The 24,078-nt window shown below is 39.0% G+C and overlaps 3 protein-coding genes across 4 annotated transcripts in view; 2 read left to right on the forward strand and 1 right to left on the reverse strand.

Moving 5' to 3' along the window:
- Positions 1 to 699: 699 nt before the first annotated feature.
- LOC117392304 (cytochrome c oxidase assembly factor 6 homolog) lies at positions 700 to 2,303 on the reverse strand. Of its 2 annotated transcripts, none has more exons than XM_033990360.2 (3): positions 2,169 to 2,303; positions 1,531 to 1,723; positions 700 to 972 (listed from the first exon to the last, which is right to left on the reverse strand). In XM_033990360.2, exons 2-3 carry the CDS (start codon positions 1,672 to 1,674, stop codon positions 883 to 885), a joined length of 234 nt encoding a protein of 77 aa, XP_033846251.1. In that variant the 5' UTR covers positions 1,675 to 1,723; positions 2,169 to 2,303; the 3' UTR covers positions 700 to 882. The 2 variants fall into 2 exon arrangements, with proteins under 2 accessions (XP_033846251.1, XP_033846250.1); XM_033990359.2 differs by having other exon boundaries at positions 2,160 to 2,303.
- A 66-nt stretch (positions 2,304 to 2,369) lies between these two features.
- On the forward strand, positions 2,370 to 4,426 carry LOC117392302 (uncharacterized). The gene is made up of 5 exons (XM_033990358.2): positions 2,370 to 2,543; positions 2,657 to 2,841; positions 3,238 to 3,348; positions 3,637 to 3,808; positions 3,980 to 4,426. Exons 1-5 carry the CDS (start codon positions 2,432 to 2,434, stop codon positions 4,369 to 4,371), a joined length of 972 nt encoding a protein of 323 aa, XP_033846249.1. The 5' UTR covers positions 2,370 to 2,431; the 3' UTR covers positions 4,372 to 4,426.
- Positions 4,427 to 11,562: 7,136 nt separating this feature from the next.
- The window catches only part of ptprz1b (protein tyrosine phosphatase receptor type Z1b), a 64,243-nt gene continuing 51,727 nt past the window's right edge, over positions 11,563 to 24,078 (forward strand). The window contains exon 1 of the mRNA XM_055231436.1: positions 11,563 to 11,698. Within this exon, the coding sequence (XP_055087411.1) occupies positions 11,632 to 11,698 (67 nt within the window). The 5' untranslated portion in view covers positions 11,563 to 11,631. The remainder of the gene's footprint in view (positions 11,699 to 24,078) is intronic.

Here is a 24,078-nt window from a genome sequence, read left to right on the forward strand (position 1 = left end):
AGGAGTTTTTGTTAAGTTATTTAGTGCCAAAGGTTACACACATCTGGGTGGAGTTACCATTTTCTTTGTAAATATGCAAAAATGTAAAATATCAAGTGCCTATTTTCAAATGAGCTGTCACTGTATGTTAGAATCAGAACAGCTTATTCTTATAGTACAAACAATATGACAATAAAAATATAATATATTACAAAACAATGACAATAAAAATCTGCTCAAAAAGCTGTATTTTTAATTCATTTTATTTCTTAAACAAATGGATCTTTCTGTAAACCAACTGTACATTTATAAGGCTCACAATATAAAAAGTTTTTGTTATGGGGAGATATTTCATAGCAACAACTGGAGAATCAAAAATGGGCATGTCTATGTACCACGGACAAGGTTATTAAATTAGCCTATTTAGTTCAACATGTTGTTGACAAAATTGTGTGGTTAATAATTGTGTCAGCGTTTAATAAAATGAATCCAACAAAAAACTAAGCAAAAATATATTTATAGGTAAAGAATATAGATACATTTTTCAAATATTATTGAGCTCTATTTATTAGCTTTTATATTTGTATTATATATCTATTTTCTTAAATGCTTATATTGTCAGCATAGTATTTGACACAACCATTAGTGAATTTCTAAAAGTTAACTGTAGAGCAGCTGTTCAAACCCTTGCTGTGTTGTTTTAAAAGAACACTTTCAAACTTGTTCTTTGTGAGCACAGAGGAGTGGTGCTTGTGACAGTTATTTCAAGGCTGTAATAAAATATCAAGTGCAGTTTGTCAATACAATTCTTTCACCTCTGTACAAATAAATATCACCAATATACATTCTCAAAATGTTGTTACATTAGTTCTGCAGCCCCTTCTGGTCCAGTAGTTATGAAGCCTATTTTGGCCCTTCAGCAGGAGTGAATCCTTCAGTCTGCATCTTCTCTTTGTATTTTAGAAAGTCCCTCCTTTTTGCGAAATACTTGACCTACAATGAAAATAACAAGATGTGGTTTTAAGAAAAAATACATTTTGGCTCCATCCTTTCAGTGGACTCCACTTGATTGTTTAAAAGGTTACTTGAGCTACATTTCTATTTATTTGGCCTTAAGACTGGTAACAAGGGAAGGGTGGCATATTTGGCTTGATATAAAAGATTCACTCATGATAAAACATATTTTACGTAAGACAAAACTAACAGTATCGAGACATTTATATATTTTAACTCATCTCAAAACCAGATCAATTGAAGTTTTAATTTACTTAAACTTCCATTCCTTTTTATATATCATAGCGATTGTGCAAATTCAATTTTAAACTGTTGAAATTGTCCATATTAAATGTAACCTAACCTCTGCAAGTAAAAGTAAGCCAATATGAGGTTTCTTGCTTTCTAACTAGGTATACTAAACTTAAACAGATATCCCACAAGGAGACAAGTGTTGCTTTTTTTGGCAATCAAAAGTTATCAAAAAGACACATATAATAATGGACATAGAATAATGTGAAACCAGTTGGTGAATACCACAGATAAAAACATACTTACCCACTGAGCTGGACACTTGTCTTCAAATTCTATCTGAAAACGTTGACACGATGCAACATTGTCATTGTGCTCATCCATGCATTTCCAAAGCAGGTCCCTTGCATCCCAGCAGGCTCTTCTCTCAGATGAGTTTGGGGCTGCCATCACTGTACGACTTCAGGCCTTCCACTCAGGTACTAAGGCTAAGGTTAAGCTGTTATGAAGAAAATATGTTACACAGGCTGACACAATTCAATGCACAGTCAGACAATAAACGATGGTGAAATGCAATGTAGTCAAAATGAAATACAGAGGGCCGATATTGAGAGTGAATATCTTCTGAAAAATGAATTACTGAACTGAGTGAATGCCAAGCTAATGGAGATGATCAAACAAGCTTTATCTTAGAAATAATCATAGAAAGATTGTACTTATTGTTGTTTCAAATACAGTACAGCTGCAAAATGCAGCATGTTCAGATTACAATTATTTACACTAGCACTGTCTACATCAAAATTAGCTTCCATTTCTGTGGATTTATATTCATTATGGAGTCAGTACTGTTAAATAGCGTGTTTACGGTCATTCAGTCAACACTATGCAACTTCAGCAGGTTATATCTACATACACACGCATAGTTAATCTCTTACCACACTTACTTCTCCCCCAGAGAATCTCCCGTGACACACCGTCACTCCATTAATGAATCAGACAGCCTGTAATAGTAAAATAAGTATTTTGTAACGCGTGAAAGTATTGCACAAGTGATTTGAAGGGCGCTTTGCGCTTCTGTGTCGCTTGGTGATGACGTAAATCACACTCTTGGTTGTGATTGGCCGCTAGAAACAAATGACGTTTTATTTATCGGCCACGACAATCAACGGAGAAAAGCTATGAGAAAAGTGGTGAGGAAAAATACAAAATGCAAGTAGTTACCTCTCAAACAGAGATAGACGCTTTTATTAAAAGGGCGGAAGACGAGTCGCATTCAAAATATGTCTGTATATCCGTGGATCGGGGCTTCACCAACAAAGGTGATTGCGTTATAACAATAACCTACTAGTTTCTTGCGGACAAACGTGTAAATCAATAAAGGAATACGTTGAACCAAAACGCTTACAGTAGCCTAATAATTGTGTTTTTGTAGATTGGCATCCTTTGCCCAAGAGAAGGGTGTATTGGCAGTGGTCCGGTGGAGAAGGCTCACCATCTATTGAATTCACCGGGGTCCCTTTTATGTTTGTCGGGGGCAAAAGGCTTGGTTGCCATCGAGGTAAAGACCGTGCTGTTGCGCAGAAGAAGAAATATAAAGAAGAGAAAGCTAAAAAGATGGTGAGTTAAATCGCAGCACAGAATATCAGACGTTAATCGTGTTATGGCACTTTAGCTGCAACCTTTGGGTAGCTAAGTGTGAGACACACATTCATTTGAAAGCTCCAGATTTGTGATCAAATTTAATTAGGATTTGCTGCAAATTCAAAAAGTTTTTGGGGTGAGTGTTCACATCAGTAATATTTCCTAATGGTTTTAGACATAAATCTGGCCATCCAAATGTGGAGCTCATTCTGCCTTTTGATTGGACCGTCAGCTTTAAACACAAAATACAAAATGTGTCAGAAGATGAAACCAGTGTTGAAAATGTTACAAGCTTTGCTTACAACTTTAAATGTGGGGTACCGAATAATATCAGAGCAAGATTACATTTTATTTATCTTTCCAATTAAACAGATGGAAGATTACAGCACACTGAATCAGACATCTACTTCACCATACACTAAAAAAGTTGGATGTCCAGCCAATATATGCATTAGCAAGATTGCAATGTTCCCTAAATTCAAGGTAAGCCAACAATATTTTGTATTGCATTTTAAACTATTTTAATTTTATGAATAGAAGTTTCCACTTGAAGATTGACAACAACCCAGATGTGACATTTAGGTAATTTAGGTAATAAAAAATATGCAATATTAATACTCAGTATTGACTTATTTTATTATAATCTACCGGTAGTTTCTGCTGTATTATTGTGGAAATATTTGATATTTATGGTGGATAGTATATGGTGGCTTTAGCTTGCTCTTATTACCTGAACTACTGGCTGTTATTTATATGCATTCTTCATTGTAGCTCAGTGATAATAAAGAGAGGACTCGTAAAAGAACCTCAAAGGCACTGAGACTAGCTTTACAGCAAGACCCTGTGGTGTGGGAGACCTGCTTCGTCATCACACACCACAGTAAGCACAGTGGTCATGAGATGGATGAACTCAATGGAAAGAAGAAAAAAAGGAAAAGACTGAGTAAGTGAAGCTCTAAATGTGTGCATATTCAATTGAATTGTCTCATCAAACATCTTATTAGAGAAAAATAATATGAAGGTTGTTGTAACAAAAAGGGCATAAAACATGTTAATATTTGGGATTTCTTTGTATAACACTGTGAGAATAGATGACTTTCATCTGTCTTTGCAGAGGATAATGAAACCACAGAAGGTGAATCACCAGCTCAGAAACGTGCCAGAAAAACACGCCTTAAGAATAAGTGCATCAAACTCACCAAAGAATTGCTGGATAAACTGTATTTCATTGAGGACCTAGACAAACTTGAGGAGACTTCCGGAAAATTAAACAACTTGTTAGAAGACCTTTCACCATTCAGCCACAGTGAAAATGAGAGGCCACTACAAATGGTGGCAAAAAGGGCAAGAAGTTTACCATCATTTACATCAACACTGACTCAAAAGACAATTCAGAGACCATCCAAATATACTGAAAGATGTGGCGCAACAGTGTGCAGGAAGTCAATGACACAAGTCACAATATGGCCTGTGCATTCTGTAGCTAATACATTGGAAATAGAATAGATGCATCATTTCATCTATTTTGTTTATATTTGTTTGCTATGTAAATGTTATGAGATGACAAATTAAAAATAACCTTTACCTAAATTATTTTGCATCTGTTTGTCATTATGAGATTACATGAGTCATAGTTCCAACCTAGAAAACAACACACCATCTGCTATATTCAGATTTGATTAGGCAAGGCAAGGCAAGTTTATTTGTATAGCACAATTCGTACACAAGGTAATTCAAAGTGCTTTACAGAATAAGAAAGACATTAAAATCACACAAATCAAACATAAATAATCACAAATAATCATCATAAAATCAACATTAAAAGAGAAGAGTGCAGAATAAAAACCTGTCAGTCATATGCACAGCTAAACAGAACTGTTTTGAGTCTGGATTTAAACATTGTCAAAGTAGAGGCCTGTCTCACATCTTCAGGAAGACTGTTCCAAGTTTTAGCTGCATAAAATTTAAACGCTGATTCCCCATGTTTAGTCCTGACTCTGGGCACCAGCAGGAGGCCGATCCCTGAAGTCCTCAAATTGCGAGATGGTTCATATGGCACTAACATGTCGGAGATATACTTTGGACTTAGGCCATGGAGAGACTTATACACAAGCAGAGCTGCTTTAAAGTCTATTCTTTGAGCTACAGGAAGCCAGTGTAGAGACCTGAGCACAGGACTTATGTGCTCATACTTCCTGGTTCTAGTCAGGACCCGAGCAGCAGCATTCTGGATGTACTGCAGCTGTGTTAAGGCTCGTTTGGAGAGGCCAGTGAGCAGGCCGTTACAGTAGTCTAACCTACTGGAGACAAATGCATGGATAAGTCTCTCTAAGTCTGGCTTTAACTTTATTTTGGAAGGTATTGTATTATATTAAGGTTAAGGTTTTTATGCCTGTTACTCACTGAGAGTAGACACAGTACTTACAGTCTACCACTTGATGGCGCACTCTGCTCAATAAAGGAAGATCTAGAGAAGAGAATGTTATGAAAAGTGTATGTGTATGTATGTGTATATGTATATGTGTATGTATAGACTAATTCCTTGACTGTCCTAAAATGTATTATTTCTTTAGACCTATCAATCAGCCACTTTTTTTTAATCACTGTTTGTCAATCCTCAAATGCTGCTGTCAGCCGTTTACTACAGTTAGAAAAAGAGTAGCTCAGCAAATATAATAGAACTTCATTTACAAAACAGTTAACCTACACCATTAGAGGGTCAAAATACTTTGTTTTATATTTTCACTTTGGCACCAGAATAAAATGCATGTTGTTGATTAACTCTCTCTTTTTTACAGTGAATCTGAATAGTTGAGCAGGTTTCCATGGAGCTGGGCAGAAATCCCCCTCTCTCCCATTTGCCTGAAAGTGTCTGAATGAAAAGCAACGCTCTCTTGGTTCCACCCACTTCTCCCTCTTCTGTAAAGTGTTTGTTTCTCAGAGTTTTCAGTGGGCTCCGATCTCTGTCAATGTCCTGCTCCATTTTACTCTCTGCACTCCAAATCTGTGTGGTTCACCCTCAACAAGTGTCCTCTTCTTACCATTTTCAACTTGGGGTACTCCACTTCTTTACAGGCTTCCCCTTTAGATCTGGCATTCCTCGTGTAGGTGACTATAAGGATCAAGAGGTATAGTATAGTATAGACAAGAAAGGACTAGCAATGTGTGAAAAACATACAAACATTTAAGGTGCAGTTGATTTAAGATGGTGTTATTGTTACAAACGGACAATAGATTGAATAGCTACTAATTAAGAAAAAGTAAATGAAAAAGTAAATCAATTACCACTTGAACAACAACACAAGACAGTAATACAACCAACATAAAATAGAAAACATACAAGATTTTATTTTTGAAATAGGAAATTATCCAGAGGTTTATGGGCCGTGTCTGTGGGACCTTCAAAATGAACATGCAAACTACCCAGGACTGCAGTCATTTGGTAGCAACTACTTAAAATGTGTCTGAATATTTGATACTGTTGTTTAGTATCATGTCGCTAAAATATCTCAGTTGAAATATATTTCATACACTTTTATATAGTTCCACGCTCCATGACCCCTATTTTGGGAGACCCTGATTTATAACATATGCCATAGATCCAGACTTTGTCACTGGAGTCCTCACAGCGCACAGAGCTGTCAGCAGCAGGATCCTGTTCCCTCTCACCATGACTCCAGTGAGTGAGAGCCATGACATCAGCTCACTATAGGAAGTCCTACCGCCTGCTGCCGGATTCCTCCAATATTTTTTCTAAAGAGACTTGATATTGTTTACAGTAGCTACTTTTATAGAGCAGCTTCATTCCCACTTTGAGTATACTAGAGGTCGAAAGTTGAACTGATACACTTTCAAAATGTGGTGTGCGTTTGTGGATGGTACCAGGACTTTTAGGGAACTTTTTCCTCAAGACTCAGATGGATGTGGTCTAGTCTTTGTCCTTGATCCTTAGTCATATTTATGTATCTTTAGTGCTTTTTGTGATTTCCCCCCACCCCCCCCCCCCAAACAATAATATATTTTATTTGACTGTACTATACTCTATACTCTCCATCGGGTCCTTGAGGGTTCATGGGAGTTTGCCCAACCAGTCCACATGTGTTTTGTGGATCTGGAGAAGGCATTCGACCGTGTCCCTCGTGGTGTCCTTTGGGGGGGTGCTCTGGGAGTATGGGGTCCGGGGCTCTTTGCTAAGGGCTGTCCGGTCCCTGTATGACCGGAGCAGGAGCTGTGTTCACATTGCCGGCAGTAAGCCAGACCTGTTCCCAGTGCATGTTGGACTCCGCCAGGGCTGCCCTTTGTCACCGGTTCTGTTCATTATATTTATGGACAGAAGCGGCTGGGATGAGAATCAGCTCCTCCAAATCCGAGGCCATGGTTCTCGACAGGAAAAAGGTGGTTTGCTCTCTCCGGGTGGGTGGTGAGTCTCTGCCCCAAGTGGAGGAGTTCAAGTATCTCGGGGTCTTGTTCACAAGTGAGGGACGGATGGAACGTGAGATTGACAGGCGGATCGGTGCAGCGTCTGCAGTGATGTGGTCGCTGTATCGGTCCGTTGTGGTAAAGAAGGAGCTGAGTCCAAAGACAAAGCTCTCGATTTACCGGTCAATCTACGTTCCTCCCCTCACCTATGGTCATGAGCTCTGGGTAATGACCAAAAGGACAAGGTGGCGGATACAAGCGGCTGAAATGGGTTTCCTCCGTAGGGTGGCCGGGCGCACCCTTAGGGATAGGGTGAGGAGCTCGGTCACACGGGAGGAGCTCGGAGTAGAGCCGCTGCTCCTACACATTGAGAGGAACCAGTTGAGGTGGCTCGGGCATCTGCTCAGGATGCCTCCTGGACGCCTCCCTAGGGAGGTGTTCTGGGCATGTCCCACCGGGAGGAGGCCCCGGGGAAGACCCAGGACACGCTGGAGGGACTATGTCTCTCGGCTGGCCTGAGAACGCCTTGGGATCCCACCGGAGGAGCTGGAGAACGTGTCCAGAGTGAGGGAAGTCTGGGAGTCCCTGCTTAGACTGCTGCTCCCACAACCCGGCCCCGGATAAGCGGAAGAAAATGGATGGATGGATGAATGACTGTACTTTCTCCTCGTGTTGAACCAGTGGATGACATGGGCCACACACAGAGACATCGACCCCAGCTTCAGTTCACATTGATCTGTGTGAATCTGCTCTGGACCAGTTATTGACCTCCAGCTGTCTCCATGGAAGTCAATACCATTGCTAACTGTGAACTGCATTCACTGTAAGCCATAATAGGGGTCAGATGGTAGGTATAGACTATTAGATGTACATAGCAACATGATTTCTTTTGGAATGTCTGCCACCTGCTTGTCTTCATGATAATATTGCTTTACCTCATATGTTCCACAGTACTGCATTTAACGTGTGTAAGTTACCATTCAATGACAGGTGTTTTGACTGACAAAGAAAAGCATACATTCATACTGTGAGATGGCACTCCTCTCCACAGATCTGGCCTCTAACTTGGCTTGTCTTCTGCTTGTCTCCATGGAGATAGACAAGTTTAATACTATACTTCCCAGTCTGATATTGCCCCAGATGCCCTTCCTGCTGTCTTCTTCTACATCACTGTACAAATATACCGAAGCACTCAACACATTGTTTGCGGTTTGAATTTAGAATCACATCAATCACTTTTAATGCATCTCTGCTTCTGAGATTTTTCAAACATTTGGAAAGAAATGGCACAGAAATATAGAAAATTGTAGTACTGTTGACCTTTAGAGTGGTGCAGAATATGTCAGTCATTATGTGTGTGAATTTTTTCATAGGCAAAGATGAGACGGAGCAGCGGAAAGGGACTTGGACCAAAATGATTTCCTGATTTGTGGCTGACCCCTTTTTCTCACAGAATAATCAGACTCAAAGGGAAAACGCGTAATCCATAATCCATAGATCCGCTGCTCTGTGTTACAAATGCATCCACAGAAACAGGAGGGAATCTCAGCAGAAGGTCAACATAGGTTTGCCATATTGCGATTGCAGTTTATATAAATCTTTAATGGAACACCACCCATTTTTTTCCTGTATTTGCAGTTATTCAATCAACAAGCATATCTTCCAGCATGTCAGTGTTAATAGATGTATTTCTGATATTGTTATGTTTTAGTGTCACAGTCCTGGTTTAAATCTAAGACTTGAAATCATCCTGAATTATTTTACCAGTGGATACATTAGTGACCCCCGAAAACCCTCTCCTAACAGCAGACGCAATTAATACGTCATCTATTAATTATAAAGCAAGCAATCTAGTTTGGACATCGAATATCAGATAAAGCAACTCATTTTAGATATTTTTGAGGTTGAAGTAAAATGTGTCCAGAGTAGCACTGTTTAAAAATGCATACGAGGGGAATAGTTATTTAGTATTGTCTTACATATTTGTTTGTTCTATCGTTTTCTCCACAAAATGATGCAGAAAATAGAATAATCAGACATATATATGCATTTTTAACACATTTGGGATCATCTAAAATGCCTTGTATGAGAAAAGGAGGCAACACATTTAAATGGAGGCTAATACAAAAATGTGGTGGTGAAATTACTGGTCTAAGGAGGAGAAAAACATCAGTTGTACATCAATCAGGTGTAATCCCAGATTGTTGTAATATTAATGTCACAATGTTTGCACAAATGCATAATTAATCTTCTTACAGCTCTCACTCTTCTGTCCGGAAATCCTGGTTCTAAAGATATTGTATCAGGAGTCCAAAAAATGTTGGTGCTACATTGACACACTGGTCCTAAAGAGGATTATGCTTTTAATGTATGATAATGAATGCACACAGGAACAAGAGCAGAGTGTCTGACAGAAGTCTGTCTCACAAACTCTGCTAACAAACAGCTAACTCTCATTCACTCCGCACAGCACCAAGCCATTGTGAGAGCCATGGGAATACTGCAGTTTTAATCATGCCATTAGATAACATTTAAGAGTTTAGTAACAGACCTTATCTCTGGAAATACTTACATTTAAAGACATGATTTTTTCTGTAATGCTTCTGCCCTTTTAACTATTAAAGTATGTGTTTAATTAATGTGATTTAATTCGATCGTCCTTAGATATTCATTCTCCTATGAAGCTATCATCTAACTGAAAGGTTTGTAGTTTGAATCATGAACTTGTATCTTATACTGCTGTTGTGTTCTTAGGCAAGACACTTCCATGAGAATGTGCTGTGTGAGCAACTCTTGCAGAAAAGGCTGTTGGCACAGTTTGGCAGCCACATCACTGGCAGTAGTGGTGGAAGAAGTCCTTGAATTTGTTACTTAGGTAAAAGTACAGATACTGGAGCAAAAAAGTTAAAGTATCACATGAATATGTTTACTTAAGTAAAAGTACCCTTTTAAAAATGTACTTAAAGAGAAAAAATATTTTGTGATCCAACAAAGCTTCAGATGTTTTGATACAGATTTGTGCAGAATTTTGTTCAACAAAATCAACAGAATTGATTGATTTTTTAATTTTAATTTTTTATATTTTTGTTTTCTCAAACTATGAATGTGTTAAAAGTAAACGCCTCAGCCTTTTCAGCAGGTCTCAAACAGTAATACAATTTTTTTTTTTTTTTTTTTCAGCCCAGTTCAAAAATGCAGTGAAGAGGAAACTATAGATACCTGCTCTCAAATGTAGTGAAGTAAAAACTATCAAAAATGTATCTGTCTAATCCCTCAGTCGTCCAGGTCTGATCCATAGCAAAAGACAAAGTTTAAATCTGTCAACTGGACAAATTGTTGTAGGAGTGAAGACGTTTCCCTGCTCATCCAAGCTGTTGCTTCAGTTCTGGTCAGATTGCTGGTGGGCACTGCCTTATATCTATCTGAAGGGAGGATCTAACTACACTCAAGCTGTAAACAGCTATTGTCTCCAGTTTCAGCCTTAATGGCCCTATTCAACCTTTAATGGCCTTACTACTGTTCTCTTTTGTTTCTTTTGTATGTTTCTTTTGTATGTTTCAGGCCCCCATTCTTGTTTGAGCAAGGATTGTCTTTCCTAACAGAAACAGCTTCTTTAACTCCCCTTTCAAACCATTCCTTTCCTCTGGCTAAGATCTGTACCTCACTATCTTCAAAGGAGTAGTTAGTGTCTTTGAGATGGTGAAGTGCCTCGGAATGGGGTCCAGAGGAGCTCTTGCTACGGTGTTGGTACATTCTCTTATGAAGTGGCTGTTTATTTTCTCCAGTTAAGGTACACATAACTAAACTTTAGACTTAAGCACAGTACTTTACCACTTTTTACTTTGTTACTTTCCACGTTCCATAATTTGTCTGGCAGTCAGAGAAGTTTTGTCTATAGAAAAATGGCAATCTATACTGTTTAAACAATCATCACATATCCTTGAAAGCCTACTGAGGCGCTATCCCTTTTAAAACACATTCTGATGGTATGAATAGCGTATCAACTACTTAGACTATACCAAAAGTAAGTAGTACACGCTCCGATCTACACAGCCCTCTTCGCTCCTGTGAGAACCCGCTATAAGAATACTAAAGCAGTGGTTTTCATTCAGGGCAGTGGGCGGTGCGCTTAAAGACTACTACACCACACTCCGCGCCAATCTGCGACCAAAATCTCAGCCTACAGTTGAGTCCATCCAGCGCGCTCCCTCCTCCTCCTCCACCTCCTCCTCCTCTTCCTCCCTCCACACAAGCGCAGCCAGTGGAGGAGCGATGAGCTGCGAGTAGGGCATCTTTTTCTTCAGTCATTATTGAGGCTCTTTTACGTTTAATTTCGCTGTCAACGCCATGGATAAGACTGCTCGCTGGGTGAAGATGTTCGTCTCCCAGCTGCTCCTGCTCTGGCATATATCAGGTGAGAACAGTGTGATTGAGAGGTCTGTTGAAATGACACGAGATGCTGCTTTCTGGTTTCGTAGTGTACCCAAAAAATGACACTTTGGAAATGCGTAATGTAATGCGCAATGACTGACAAGCTGCTCAGACAATTTATCCAAGTGTGACTTCGGTAAATTGGTGCTGAATGGGTTTAAATCGTGCCGTTTTTTACACGTGTTGGAGGGATAAGGACCTATTGCGCGGACTTGTGCACGGTGCGCGCCTAAAAGCTGGATTTTGGCATGAATTTTGCTTCGCATCTTCATCCCAGTGGTTTGTTTCAAGGGTGTCAGTTCAAAATGTCATATTGTGTTTCTGGTTTCTAGTAAATGCACAGATGTTCACCTATAGGCTAGTCTATCTGCTTTGATTTGCATAATTTGATAATTGATGTACATATAGGCTATAGACTAGTAAAATGGTGGTCCTTCGTCTAGACTGTTGCATGAGTTGTCATTAGAGTCTTCAAATGAATCTTGCCAAGGGTGCGTTTGACTAATCGGATTAAGCTCATTTCTTTAATAAAGTGTTCTCCTGTAATGAATAGACCCATGTAGTGATTTGCACATGTCTTCAATTTTTGGTTACGAAATAGTGAATTAAAGGTGCCATTAGAGACCTTTGATCAACTGAATGTAAAAATACTCTCTACTCTACTCTCTCTATTTTCACTTTAGTCACTCAGAAAGAAGACACTTTTATTTTTTAATGACATTTTAATATTTTAAATGGTACTGTTTTCAGTTCGACAGATTTTGCAGATCATATAATACCGTGCAATTATTCCTCAAAATGAGAAAGATGCTGTTCTCACTTATATATCAGGGGCCGATGGAGCATAATCGTTTCTGAGAGAACCCTAGATCCTTCAGATTTCTCCTTATAGGTAATTGAGGACACTGGATGTTCCTCAGACTTGTTTCTATTGCTTCTAGGGGATGTTTTTCAGACATGTCCATCGTGCAGCTAGAGAAACTTGGATGTTCTTCAGATTTCTCTCTAGGTTCTTCAGATGTTCCTTAGACTTGTTTCTCTAGCAGCTGGAGAACCTTGGATGGTCTTTTGACTTGTCCAAAAGGACCCTACATCTTCTTCAGATTTCTTTCTAAAGGTTCTACAGTAGGTTCTAGAGGATTTTAGATGTTCCTCAGACTTGTCTTTCATGCAGCTACATGCTTTTGGATGTTCTTCAGACATGTTTCAGCTAGGTGTCCTTTCCAATAACTGGGGGTAATGGAGAAGGGGTGGAGCTAGTGGTGCACATTATCCTGACTCTACTTGGTCAGTATGGTGGTGTGTATTATCACTATGGCTTGCCTCTGTCTTGAAAGTTACCAGTTTAGATTTTGTTTCCATTTTCTTCACAGTTGCTCAGCTTTACCCTGACAGCAGAACGTGTTTGGTTCAGACCTGTTGCATTTGATTTACCCATAGACTGTTAAATCATTCAGTGTTTTGGGTAATATAGTCAGAATCAGAATGGTACTTTTTGGTCATTGTCGGACTGAATTGAAGTTTGTTTTGAGGCAGTTAGTCATGAACCAAATGATACTTCAAATCAAAGTATCAAAAATGTTAATTTACTACTATAATTAAAACCTGTTGGAACTGTAAATGGGCCTATTCGTGTAAGATATTGTGTTTAAACCTAAACTGTCCCATGATCCTCCTCATTTCGCTTATTGCACATATCATTTCATGCACAGTTTTGTTTTTTCAGAGTCTTTACTGTCTACAAATCAAAACGTAGCTTGGACTGTACAATACATACAAGCCTGAAACTAAACCTAATCTGCCTTGTTGTGTCCTTTTTATATCACAATGTACTTGACTCAAACATTTACATTGGCAACTTAATATCATCATTCCAGTAATTTTCCGTTTCACCCATTACATATCTCAGTGAAACTATATTGTACATTTCTCATTAATTATACAAATGACTGACATCACATTAACTCATTATAGCTCATTTCTGAATATATTATTTATTCTTCAGTATATTCCCACAGAGCTGCTCATTTCTGGAGAACATCCCAGTGCCATCTGTGCCACAATATGTTGGGACACCAGTCTTTAGCTCTGTGTTGGCTCCTCTCTTTCACAATCTAAGACTGCACAAACACTACAGTAGTATCTTCGTTGAGCGTACAGTCAGTGTGGTCAGTGGAGTGTGGCCGTGCTTACACCACAGGCCTGTAGTGGGACATATGCTCCTCCCCAGACGCTTCTTCCTGAACAGCAAAAACAACAGACTTCAGCTCTCCTCACATCCCACCTGCTGATCACTCCCGCATAGAAGGCACTGACCACAAAATATTACATTAAGACTTGATTTTGCAGTATTGTAGACCTAGAATTGGCCTTTTTTGATCTGGTGACGCCATTTTTTTAAAAATAAATTTTGAGAACCACTTGTATCAAGGTAATAAGTTGTGAATTTTAAACTGAAATGTTGGTTGTCTCTCACTGCTTGACTGATGTCCAAGAAGTACACACACTTGCTTTTTGACTTGCTACCTTACAACCAAATTATATATGAATAAATGACCTTGAAAATAGTAGCAGCGGCAGTTGAAGTAGTAGCAGTTGTTGTGGTGCTTGTATAATAGTAGGCTAGACTAAGAAGAAAGAATCAGACGCCCTTATAGTATAGTAAATGTAAATGTAGGAATGTCAAAATGCTGTTGAATGAATACACTAGTTACCAAATGTATTATTGGCAACAACTTTTATCACCAACACATTAGAATAAAAGTAATGAAAATATTGAAAAAAATAAAGTTAAGTGTTTAAAAGTAAAATCAGAAGTGATGGCCTTGTTAAATATCTGGAAGCCTTTGAGAAAACCTTGGCTGTTCTAAATTTGTAGAGAATAAATATAGCAGTGTACGCCACAGAGATCATATGTTCATAGGAGACACCATCTTGTCTCACATATACTCCATACAGTAGTGTGAAAATAGCTGGAGGTCTTCCATAGGAGTAATTACCTGCACAACCCACCAACTGTATGTTTAAGCTGTTTTTGTTGAATGCTGTACACATATTTTGTGATTTATATCTAAGTATTTTTGTACTCATGGTAGGCCTGTCACAAAAATTACTATATTGACTTCAATATATGATAGTTGGAACAATATATTTTAGGGCCCGGTGTCTATCGTGGGTACTTTTCTTTGCAATAAGGTGGAGAGATTTTTGCCATTTTTATGTAATAACGTAAGATTTGAGAAATAGAGAGTAGAATAAATAACTTCTATGAGTGAATATCAATTCATTCTGACATTTATTTGTTGCAGCTAAGGCTTTTTAATGATTTAAAATTGCTGTACTGGGATTATCTTGCTTTGTGTCAGTCAAGTATTTTCAATATTATCATTTATCACAATATTTCTCTGTAACAATATATCATGACAATTTATTATCATGACTGGTCTAACTCATGGATTGAATCTGATTTTCAAATAAAGTGCAAAATAAGAAAAAAAAAACAAAAAAAAACAAAAAGAAACTGGTTTATTTAGCCAAACCACACCAAACACTACAAATATATAATAAATATAGTTTTGTAAACACACAACCTATAATCTCAACTATACAGTTAGTTTTTATTTATTTATTTCCAATTGAGTGTAGAGCTTTGAAGGGGCTCTGGGAAATCTGTCACTAGATTTATTCCCTGAGAGGAGATTTCTTTTGGCGGATGTTCAAAGCTCTAGTGCAGAGGGATAAAGTCTGTGTGAGTGTGTGTGTTGAATTCATTGCACACATAATCTCATATTATGGCAGAGTGAATAAAAAAGACCAACGACATGTTTGAACTTTAACACTTATTGAAACTATAGAAAGGGAAAGTTGGTCACCCAAAACTGGAATATGGCCATTTGCTAAATACTCGTGGCCTAATCTGTCTGGATTAACAAAACATGTAGGCAGTCTTTTGTGACAGTGTGCTTAGTACTAGTAGCAGTAGTAGTTTGGTTCTTGAACTATGTACGGCTTTTTTGTGTGTTTTTGACTCATCTCACTCATCACTATTGTAAAACTACTGAATCCATCTAGACTGTCCTAACCAGGCTGCACAGCATTTCAAAACATGTTTGTAGAAGTCTAACATGTTCTACAAAAATGCAGTATATTTTGTTCACTTTTGTTCTTTTAGCTTGAACTCTCTCCTAGCATATAACAATACTTTTACTCCTCTGTCTATTATTTGGCCTGTGCAGGCAGCAGACCCAGATGTGATATTGAATAATTGATCATCTGCTCTCTCGGTGGTATTTAGCCACTGAGCATCGCGGTGAACTTCTCAGGCCTTTTTCATTCAGTCTCAATCTGAGTCGCTTCACTCATAAGTGCTCCTCTTTTCTGCCTAATCCACTTAGCCGCGCTCTGCTCTTCCTGTAGCAGCGCTGGCTATTTTAGAACTCCCACCAGGATGACTCTTTAGCTTTGATGCCGAGTGCTCTGGACACAAAAAGGATTCTGGGTACAGTTTTAGGGTCTGCTGTGAGTTAGGTGGTTGTCAGACCATTATGTAAGATAGTGAGAGATTATTTGTATTTCTCAGTTGGCCTTCGTATTTTTGCGCCTGGGCTGCGGACTTCACTCAGTAGAATTTGGATGGTTCCGTGTGATGTCATTACGTCACTTGTCAAAATGGCTAGACGCAGACGCATGGCTATGGCTGACCATGCTATGCCCAAGCGCTGGAGGGGGCGCAGGGTCCACGGGATCCGCAAGAGAGCTGAGGTGCCATCGCAGACATTAAAGCCACATGACACGGCTTTAGTCAATAAACTTTTACCATTCACATGCCCTTTTGGCCTTTTTTCTCACAGTATTCCAGGTCCAATTGAATTCCAGCACTGTGTTGGTACTTCCATACTGCTTTATTGCTTTAGTTACTGTATATAAGCATTAATGCCACTGTTGGCACCCGACCTGCTGAATGACATCACCACCATCCACATTTTGCGTTCAAATCACAGGTAATTGAGTAGTTTTTTAGTAGTGCGTTTCAGTTTTATTGACTTCACCTACCAGATAATGGCATGTTTATCTCAAATTTGATTTCATGTCATAAATTTACCAAAATAATAGAGCATTGACATAAGGAGTTTTGCCGTTGCCACCTTTGCTTTGAAGTACTCGGGAGACTGGCTTATTCCTAAATAATTTACCTGCAATAAACATAACATTTTAAACTAGAGTATTTTCATTTCTCTATATATTGGAGTGTGTGTTTAGTACAGAATATAACCTGCTGTATACCCTGTGATTCAATGTTAATGATACTCACCAGCCTTCCTACCTCTTTTAATGGTCCCTGTGTGAACCTTCTGCAAGATGAGAAATACTAGACAAGATAATGTGTTACAAATGGAGGTGAGCTGAGGACAGAGTCGTTTCAGGTTTTTTTAAAAAGTGCAGATCATGGAGGACATAATGTGAGCGATATCGGAAGAGAGAGTCTAAATACCAGCACAGCGTCCATCCAGACTCCAGTCCTGTCTGAAGTTACAGCACTGGACAATGCAGGTCTGTTTGTGTCGATGCCCACAAACAAAAGACGCTATTTCCAAGGATTAAGGAACTCTGCTGCTGGCAAGGGACAAGCTGAACTTTATACAACAATTTATTCAAGGATTAGACTTTCACTAATGGAGTAGAATCACCAAGTCATGTCCAAGGATAGTCATTCTTAGGTCTTCATACAGTCTTTAGCATTGTATGTGTCACCCACTGGGGACATGGACAATGGAGTACATTTTATCAGTACTGTTCACCAATATCTTGAAAGGTAATTATGTTATAACATCCAAATTAAACAGAATAATTCTAATTGTAACATTTTATCCTCCGCCGTACTCCTTTTGTCATTTTTAGTTAATTAACTTTTATTTATGTTTATATGGGCAACAGCAGAAAGAAGAAAACATGACGTTAGTTGGAGTTTTGGGATTGACTGGGCAGTCAAACATTCTACTAGTGCTTGTCTGTATGCATACTTGTTTTTGCACAAGATCCTGAGCTTTCGTCTGCACTCTCTTTTAGTATATTTTAGTATATTTTTCTTGTTTATTTCACGTAGCTCAGAACTGCAGTCATTCTATTTATTTTGTCAGTGGGACATTTCTCATTCACCACACACAGTTTTGCAGTTAATCAGCCGCAGCAGAGACTAAAGAGCACAGATTGTCCTCTGAGGGTCTGTTAATGCGGTGTAAACTCATTGATGGAGGTTGATGGAGGCTTGTCTATTGCTCTGTCAGGCAAATCATTCAGAGGAAGTGGGCTGAATCGGACCAGGGACCAACTTTATATTAGTGACAGAAAACTTGATTAGGAAGCCGTGACTGTGACCAATTGGTTTCTTACATAGTTTGACCTGCCTCCCACACCGCAGCTGTCCATCAGCCACACAGTTTGGGTCTCTGCTGAGCAAAGAGAGTGGGATTTAATTGAGTTTGTTTTAGAATGAGAGAATGACAGCTCTTACTGTTATTGGGCTGATGGGAATTTACATCCCTGTTTACTTAAAGGTTCAGAATGTAACTTTTCTGGAAGAGGGTCCACCACCTACTTGTCTACATGGAAATGTTAGTAATTTGCCTGGAATTTTCCCATAGTAAAAGTATCTGTATTTTTTGGCTCAAAATACCTTGAAAAACACCCTCGGTAAACTCACAATTGCCTGCTTTCCACGGCAAACCACTGATTTTACTCTCCTCCCTCAGAAACAAACTATATCTCATTGTGTAGTTATCTGCAGATAAAACTCCCAAGAGTTGTGTAAAGCGAGCCATTATGCGCCTTTACTCCTATAATCGGAGAAGCCTTATACTGTCATAACACCACAGCAAACCCATGTTTAAGTCTCCCCACCTCATCTTGAATACGATTACATACACTGTACTCTTAAAAGATCTGTAAAATCCAGAGACATTGTTATCCTCTTAATGTCCTGAGGTCAACTCACAGTTCTGTCTGATACGAAGCAGTTTGTGGTCATTTTAACTCTGACAAAGGCTGAATCATTCAGCAATTGTTGCACAAAACAGTCCCACAGTATAACACATATGCCCATCTGCAAACTTTCAGACCTTCAAACAGAATCTTAAATGCAATAGTTAAAAAAAGAGTTTAAAACTTTAATGCTCCCAGATTAGATTATATTGTGCACTATTAGCTTTTCAAAATACACAAATCTGTTCAGCCTACTATCTGGCTGCACTTTATTATTGTCCATTTTTTGAAAGCTGTTGACCCTATAGTTCTTGACACAGAGCAGAGGGAGCAGAGGGGTGGAGTAGTCTCCACAGTGATAGAGGAGTCTGAGTAGGAAGCCGACACAAAGTGAAAAAGCGTCTGAAAGCACTGCACACGCCATCACTGCTCTCTCTGTTGTCATGACGCCCCAAACTGCGGTCATGGTAACGGTGCCGAGCGGATTTTATCAATGGACACTGTCATTCACAATTATACACAGGCTAAAGCTACGTTTAGCTACAATGTAGTAGAAGTATGATTCTCATGGAAAATTGTAATAATAATAATAATAATAATAATAATAATAATAATAATAATAATAATAATAATAGTGTATGTATAAATCTATAACAGTGATTCTGGCCAACACACTAGACCTGATTTTCTAAAATGGGTAAAGTGCATTTAAAACAGTTAAAGCAGTCTAAACTTATTCCTCACTTTCCTAGCATCTCAATTTTTTACCACAATGAGTTTATGCTGGTGTTTCACAACTTGCATAATAATAATACATTTTATTTATTTGGTCGCCTTACAACAATAAACAAGCACAAAACCATTATCATAGTACAAAGTTAAATATGCAGTAAAAACATATAGTTAAAATCATACATATTAATTTCACCCTTAGTGGTGGTAAACTACTACTGTAGCCACAGCTACCCTGGGGTACCCCAACTGAAACAAGGTGGCCAATCTGCACCATCATCCCTTCTGAACACCAACAATCACTGCCACTACATCATACTATGTGACATACTAAGTGTCTTGCCCAAGGACACAACAACAGTATCCACTAGAGCAATGCCCCAGTGCAGCACCTTCCCAGTCGTATAAAACAGGCCCGGCTTTGTTTAACTTCTGAGATCTGACTAGATTGGCCATTCTCAAGGTGGTACCTGACAATAATCTATCTGGGGCATAAATTTTACTTCCAGGCCATTCAATTTGTTTTTAAATATTGCAAACATTTATTGTGATGTACAGACATAAACCACAAAATTTCCTGCTATAAATAGGACTGCTGCGATAACTGCAGATCCTTTCACAGTCATTGTTTGCCTGCACTAATCTGCATTTCCTCATAAAGCAATGAGCCTCACCATTCCATCTGCTCCTCCCTCCGCTCTTCAGCCCATATAAACGCGTGTGATTCTAATGCAGTGCAGATCAGTGGAGCGACCACACGAGCTCCACTGCAGCCTCAGGGAAACATCTGAAGATCTAACCCAGAGAGACCGTCAGATCGGTGCTGCTCCAGAGTCTAAAGACCATAAAGACACCAGGCGGATGTTGGGATTCACACATGATAAAAGTCACAGCTCTTTTGAAAAACCTCTGAAACACTTTCCTCAATGTGTGAGTGAAGTCAGGGTGAGACATGAAAGAAAGCAAAGATAAGCCTCTATACGAATGAATCTGACAGCCTTTATCCTGACTGGAAATACCAATTGATGCAACAAACACATGCAAGATCAAGCTTTTTGCATTGATGACTTGTACATAGAGAAAAATTATTTAATGAATTCACGATTTGCAACAATTTGAATATTTTATCAAAAGGATCTATGCATGCAGAGCTATACAACATGGCAAAAAGACTTATCACATTTGTTTTTCCTTACATTGATTAAAAAGACCCAAGTATATTGCTTTGATGATTAGAGATGACTCAATCTCAATCAGAGAGTTTTTCATTTAGGTTATAGGTTCAACTCAAAAACGTCTGAAGACCAACAAAGTCCCAAGCTGATCACTGACGATTTGAAACCATTAATACAATAATTTAATCCCACACACAGTCCTGCCTTATAGATATCTAGCCATAACCTCAGACACACCTTAACAATTCTTACTGAGGCTTCCAACTCCAATTTGGGAGTGTAAAATTTTAAACATTTACCTGCATTGGTTCACAGTTTGTTACACTATACATAGCTGATCCTCTTACTGTACTCACACAGCACCAGCAGTCTCTAGTGTTTGTGTGTGTTTTTTTTTTTTTTTTGCCCTACATTTCACAACCCAGTTTATGGCACATGCATCCTGGTCTAATTCTCTCTGCTGCTTACACTTAGTTAATGTACCCCCTCTCCCTACAGACCTGTAATATAGTAATTAACATGTAAGCATATGTACGTCTCATTTATTCATGGTGTCCTGGTCTTCTCTCTCTTGTTTCTACTGTGGTTTTGTGCCTGGAGCAAAGATTTGAAGCCAGATCACTGAAGGCAATCTACCAATCAGCTGCTCAATCCCCTACGCAGCACCTGCCTGTACGCGTCTGGTGCTAATCGCATCAGATACACTATCATAGATAAGATATAATTATTTAGTGACAGAAAGAGAAAATGCTATTAGATATTTATTAATTTATTTAGCAGTTAAAGCAATGGCAGACTACATGATGATAATGTTGTAGTTGATTCATTGTGCATTACGGGTCACTTCTATGTTGATTTAGTGGAGCGTGATGAGAAATACAGCTGCTCACTGCTGTTATTTAATTATATTGCTGTTTTCCCATAGGAGAAAAAATTCAGAATTGGACTGAAATAGCAGAGGATTGTGACTGTACAGTTGGAATATAGAGTGGTTTGATACAAATGTTATCATAACTGTGGTACAAATGGTAATATGGCAAAAGAAATTCACATCCCAAAACTTGTGAGCCTTGGTTATCAGTTTGATTTTGTCCAGATCCCCACGCATCTAGTCCTTAAGCCTCACATTACCCTCTGGGTAAAAGGACCCAGAGTTTGTCCCCTGGCCTCCTGATTCTTGCCTTCTACTTACTGATCTGGCCACTTTTTTGCCACAAAGAAAGCACATCTTTGAATAACAGCTGTATTTATTGCAAAGAAAAAAAGCATCTTTCTATGAATGAGCTCATGCCTCCACAGATCTGACCTGGATTTAATGTTATTGACCTTTACTTAATCAGGACAGTCTCAATGAGATTAAAAATCTCTTTTTCAGGGGAGCCCTAGTCCCACTGGAGCCCCATGGCATCACATGCTTATCTCCATCAAGACAGACAAATTAAATCCCATGATTTGGAATATTCCATTTAAAGCAATAACCTCTATGGAGACAAGCAGGTGATAGAAACTCCACCACAAAAGTTACATAGTGCACTTTTAAGTAAACAAGGACTTTATGCAGCACCAACTCTTTTGCCATTTTAGCCCTGTACCATTTAGTTTTAATCACCAAAATAGACCTCCTGTGAAGTGGATTATAAATAAATAAAATGTGTTGGTCACTGCTGCTGAAAGAGAGAGATATAACACATATTTTTCAGTGGCATAAGTGTATTTAAAACATTGAATAACTATTGAATCATTTTATATTAGCACATTAGCATTAGCAAAGGTGTTTTATATTAAGAACATATAAAAGACTCATTTTAGACTTACTCTTTTTTGCAGCACAGCGTTCAGAACCATACTGTTCCTGGTATGGAGCTCACTCTTCACCCTCTCCCACTGCTGCTGTTTGAACAGAGCGAAGGCTGTGAGGGGGTTAGTAACAGGAGTGAGGCTCTCAGTGACAGGAGCAGGGGCAGGACGCTTGCATCCATGAGCAGGGCCCACAGACATCGGGGCAGGACGCTGTGCAGGGCCCACGGAAGCAGGGGCTTCAAGAGCATCCACTGAGCCATATGCAGGGCGTTTGGACACAGGTGCAGTGTGGACAGGTGCAGGGGGGACAGGTGCAGGGTGGACAGGTGCAGGGGGGACAGGTGCAGGGGGGACAGGTGCAGGGTGGACAGGTACAGGGTGCACAGGGGCAGGGCCTACAGGTGCAGGGGGCACAGATGCAGGGCCCACAGGTACAGGAGCAGGCACAGGAGTGGGGGCCAGGCACTTGGACTCAGGGCCCTTGTCGTCAGTATGTTTACGTTTCCTTGGCCTCGACAACCACAGCTTGTCTGTGTGGACTCGGGAGAAGCCAGAGTAGCCTCCATGGCTATCACCTCTCTTGTTGCTTCAGTCACTAGTTTCTCGTCACAAATTTTCAGCTCAGTTCCATATTGTGGCCTTCCACTTGAACAATCTGTTTGGTAGTGATGACTTCCTTTTTTTGTGTCACCATTTCTCTCAAAATCTCACCATTTGAGACATTTTGCCTCTGGATAACCAGAGTTTGATCCTTCATAGCGATTTCTGTCAACAACTGGGGATTTTCAAAAGACATAACAATAACAAAAATGCATACATTATAGGACAATTTATGTATTAAGATGTTGGCCTAAAATACCACAAAAGGTATTTGTGTAGACTGGATTTAAAGCCTCTTTCTAGCCAAAACCTTGCCATGATGAAAAATCTGATTATTCTCCAAGTAAAAACGGCCAGAATATGTCTTCAAACTGTCCAAAACCACCCCAGATGTACAGTACATATCAGTTGCTATTGAGTTTTGTTTCCAATATTTACTAGATATTCTGCTGCTCAGTAAATGTTGTAAGTGTCTTGTGGTTTGTACAGTGAGATACCAAAGGGACTATAGTTTGGTAATAATAAAATAATGATAATAATCCTTTAAGGTCTATCACTCCTGCTTCAGTGTATTTATCATAACTGCTAAAACATATACCTGGTACTACTACACAAATTCATTATCACTCTAAACTCACGTGCTTACGCCTACAATGACTTCATCCCATTTAAACAGTGTTTTTCCTTTTAGTTATTTGTCTTGTTATAGTCTCCATAGCCTCTTGATCAGCATTATAAGCTGTGGTCGTCAGAAGCGTGGTGACTCCCAGTGTTTTAGTAGCGCACGGATCAATAAAGCCTGTCAATAGTGATGCAATCCATTACTGCAGTAAGTGCTATGTCTTGTAATTACAAAGGTGTTCAGGTCATTCTAAGGAGTGAAGGACAACTACCTTTTTGGACCTGGGGGAGCGCACAGATCAATAGCTGAACTTACATAACTAGTTAACAAATAATTCTTTTTCCATTCAAAACTGTTTACATATCATCATTAATCATCATGATTTACTTTGTCTTTATATGGACTGGAACTGTTCAGGACTCATCATAATTACATCTATCTATCTCTATCAGCATC

Source organism: Periophthalmus magnuspinnatus, chromosome 23 (genome assembly GCF_009829125.3).
Source record: "Periophthalmus magnuspinnatus isolate fPerMag1 chromosome 23, fPerMag1.2.pri, whole genome shotgun sequence".
In the NCBI taxonomy this organism is placed as follows: domain Eukaryota; kingdom Metazoa; phylum Chordata; class Actinopteri; order Gobiiformes; family Gobiidae; genus Periophthalmus; species Periophthalmus magnuspinnatus.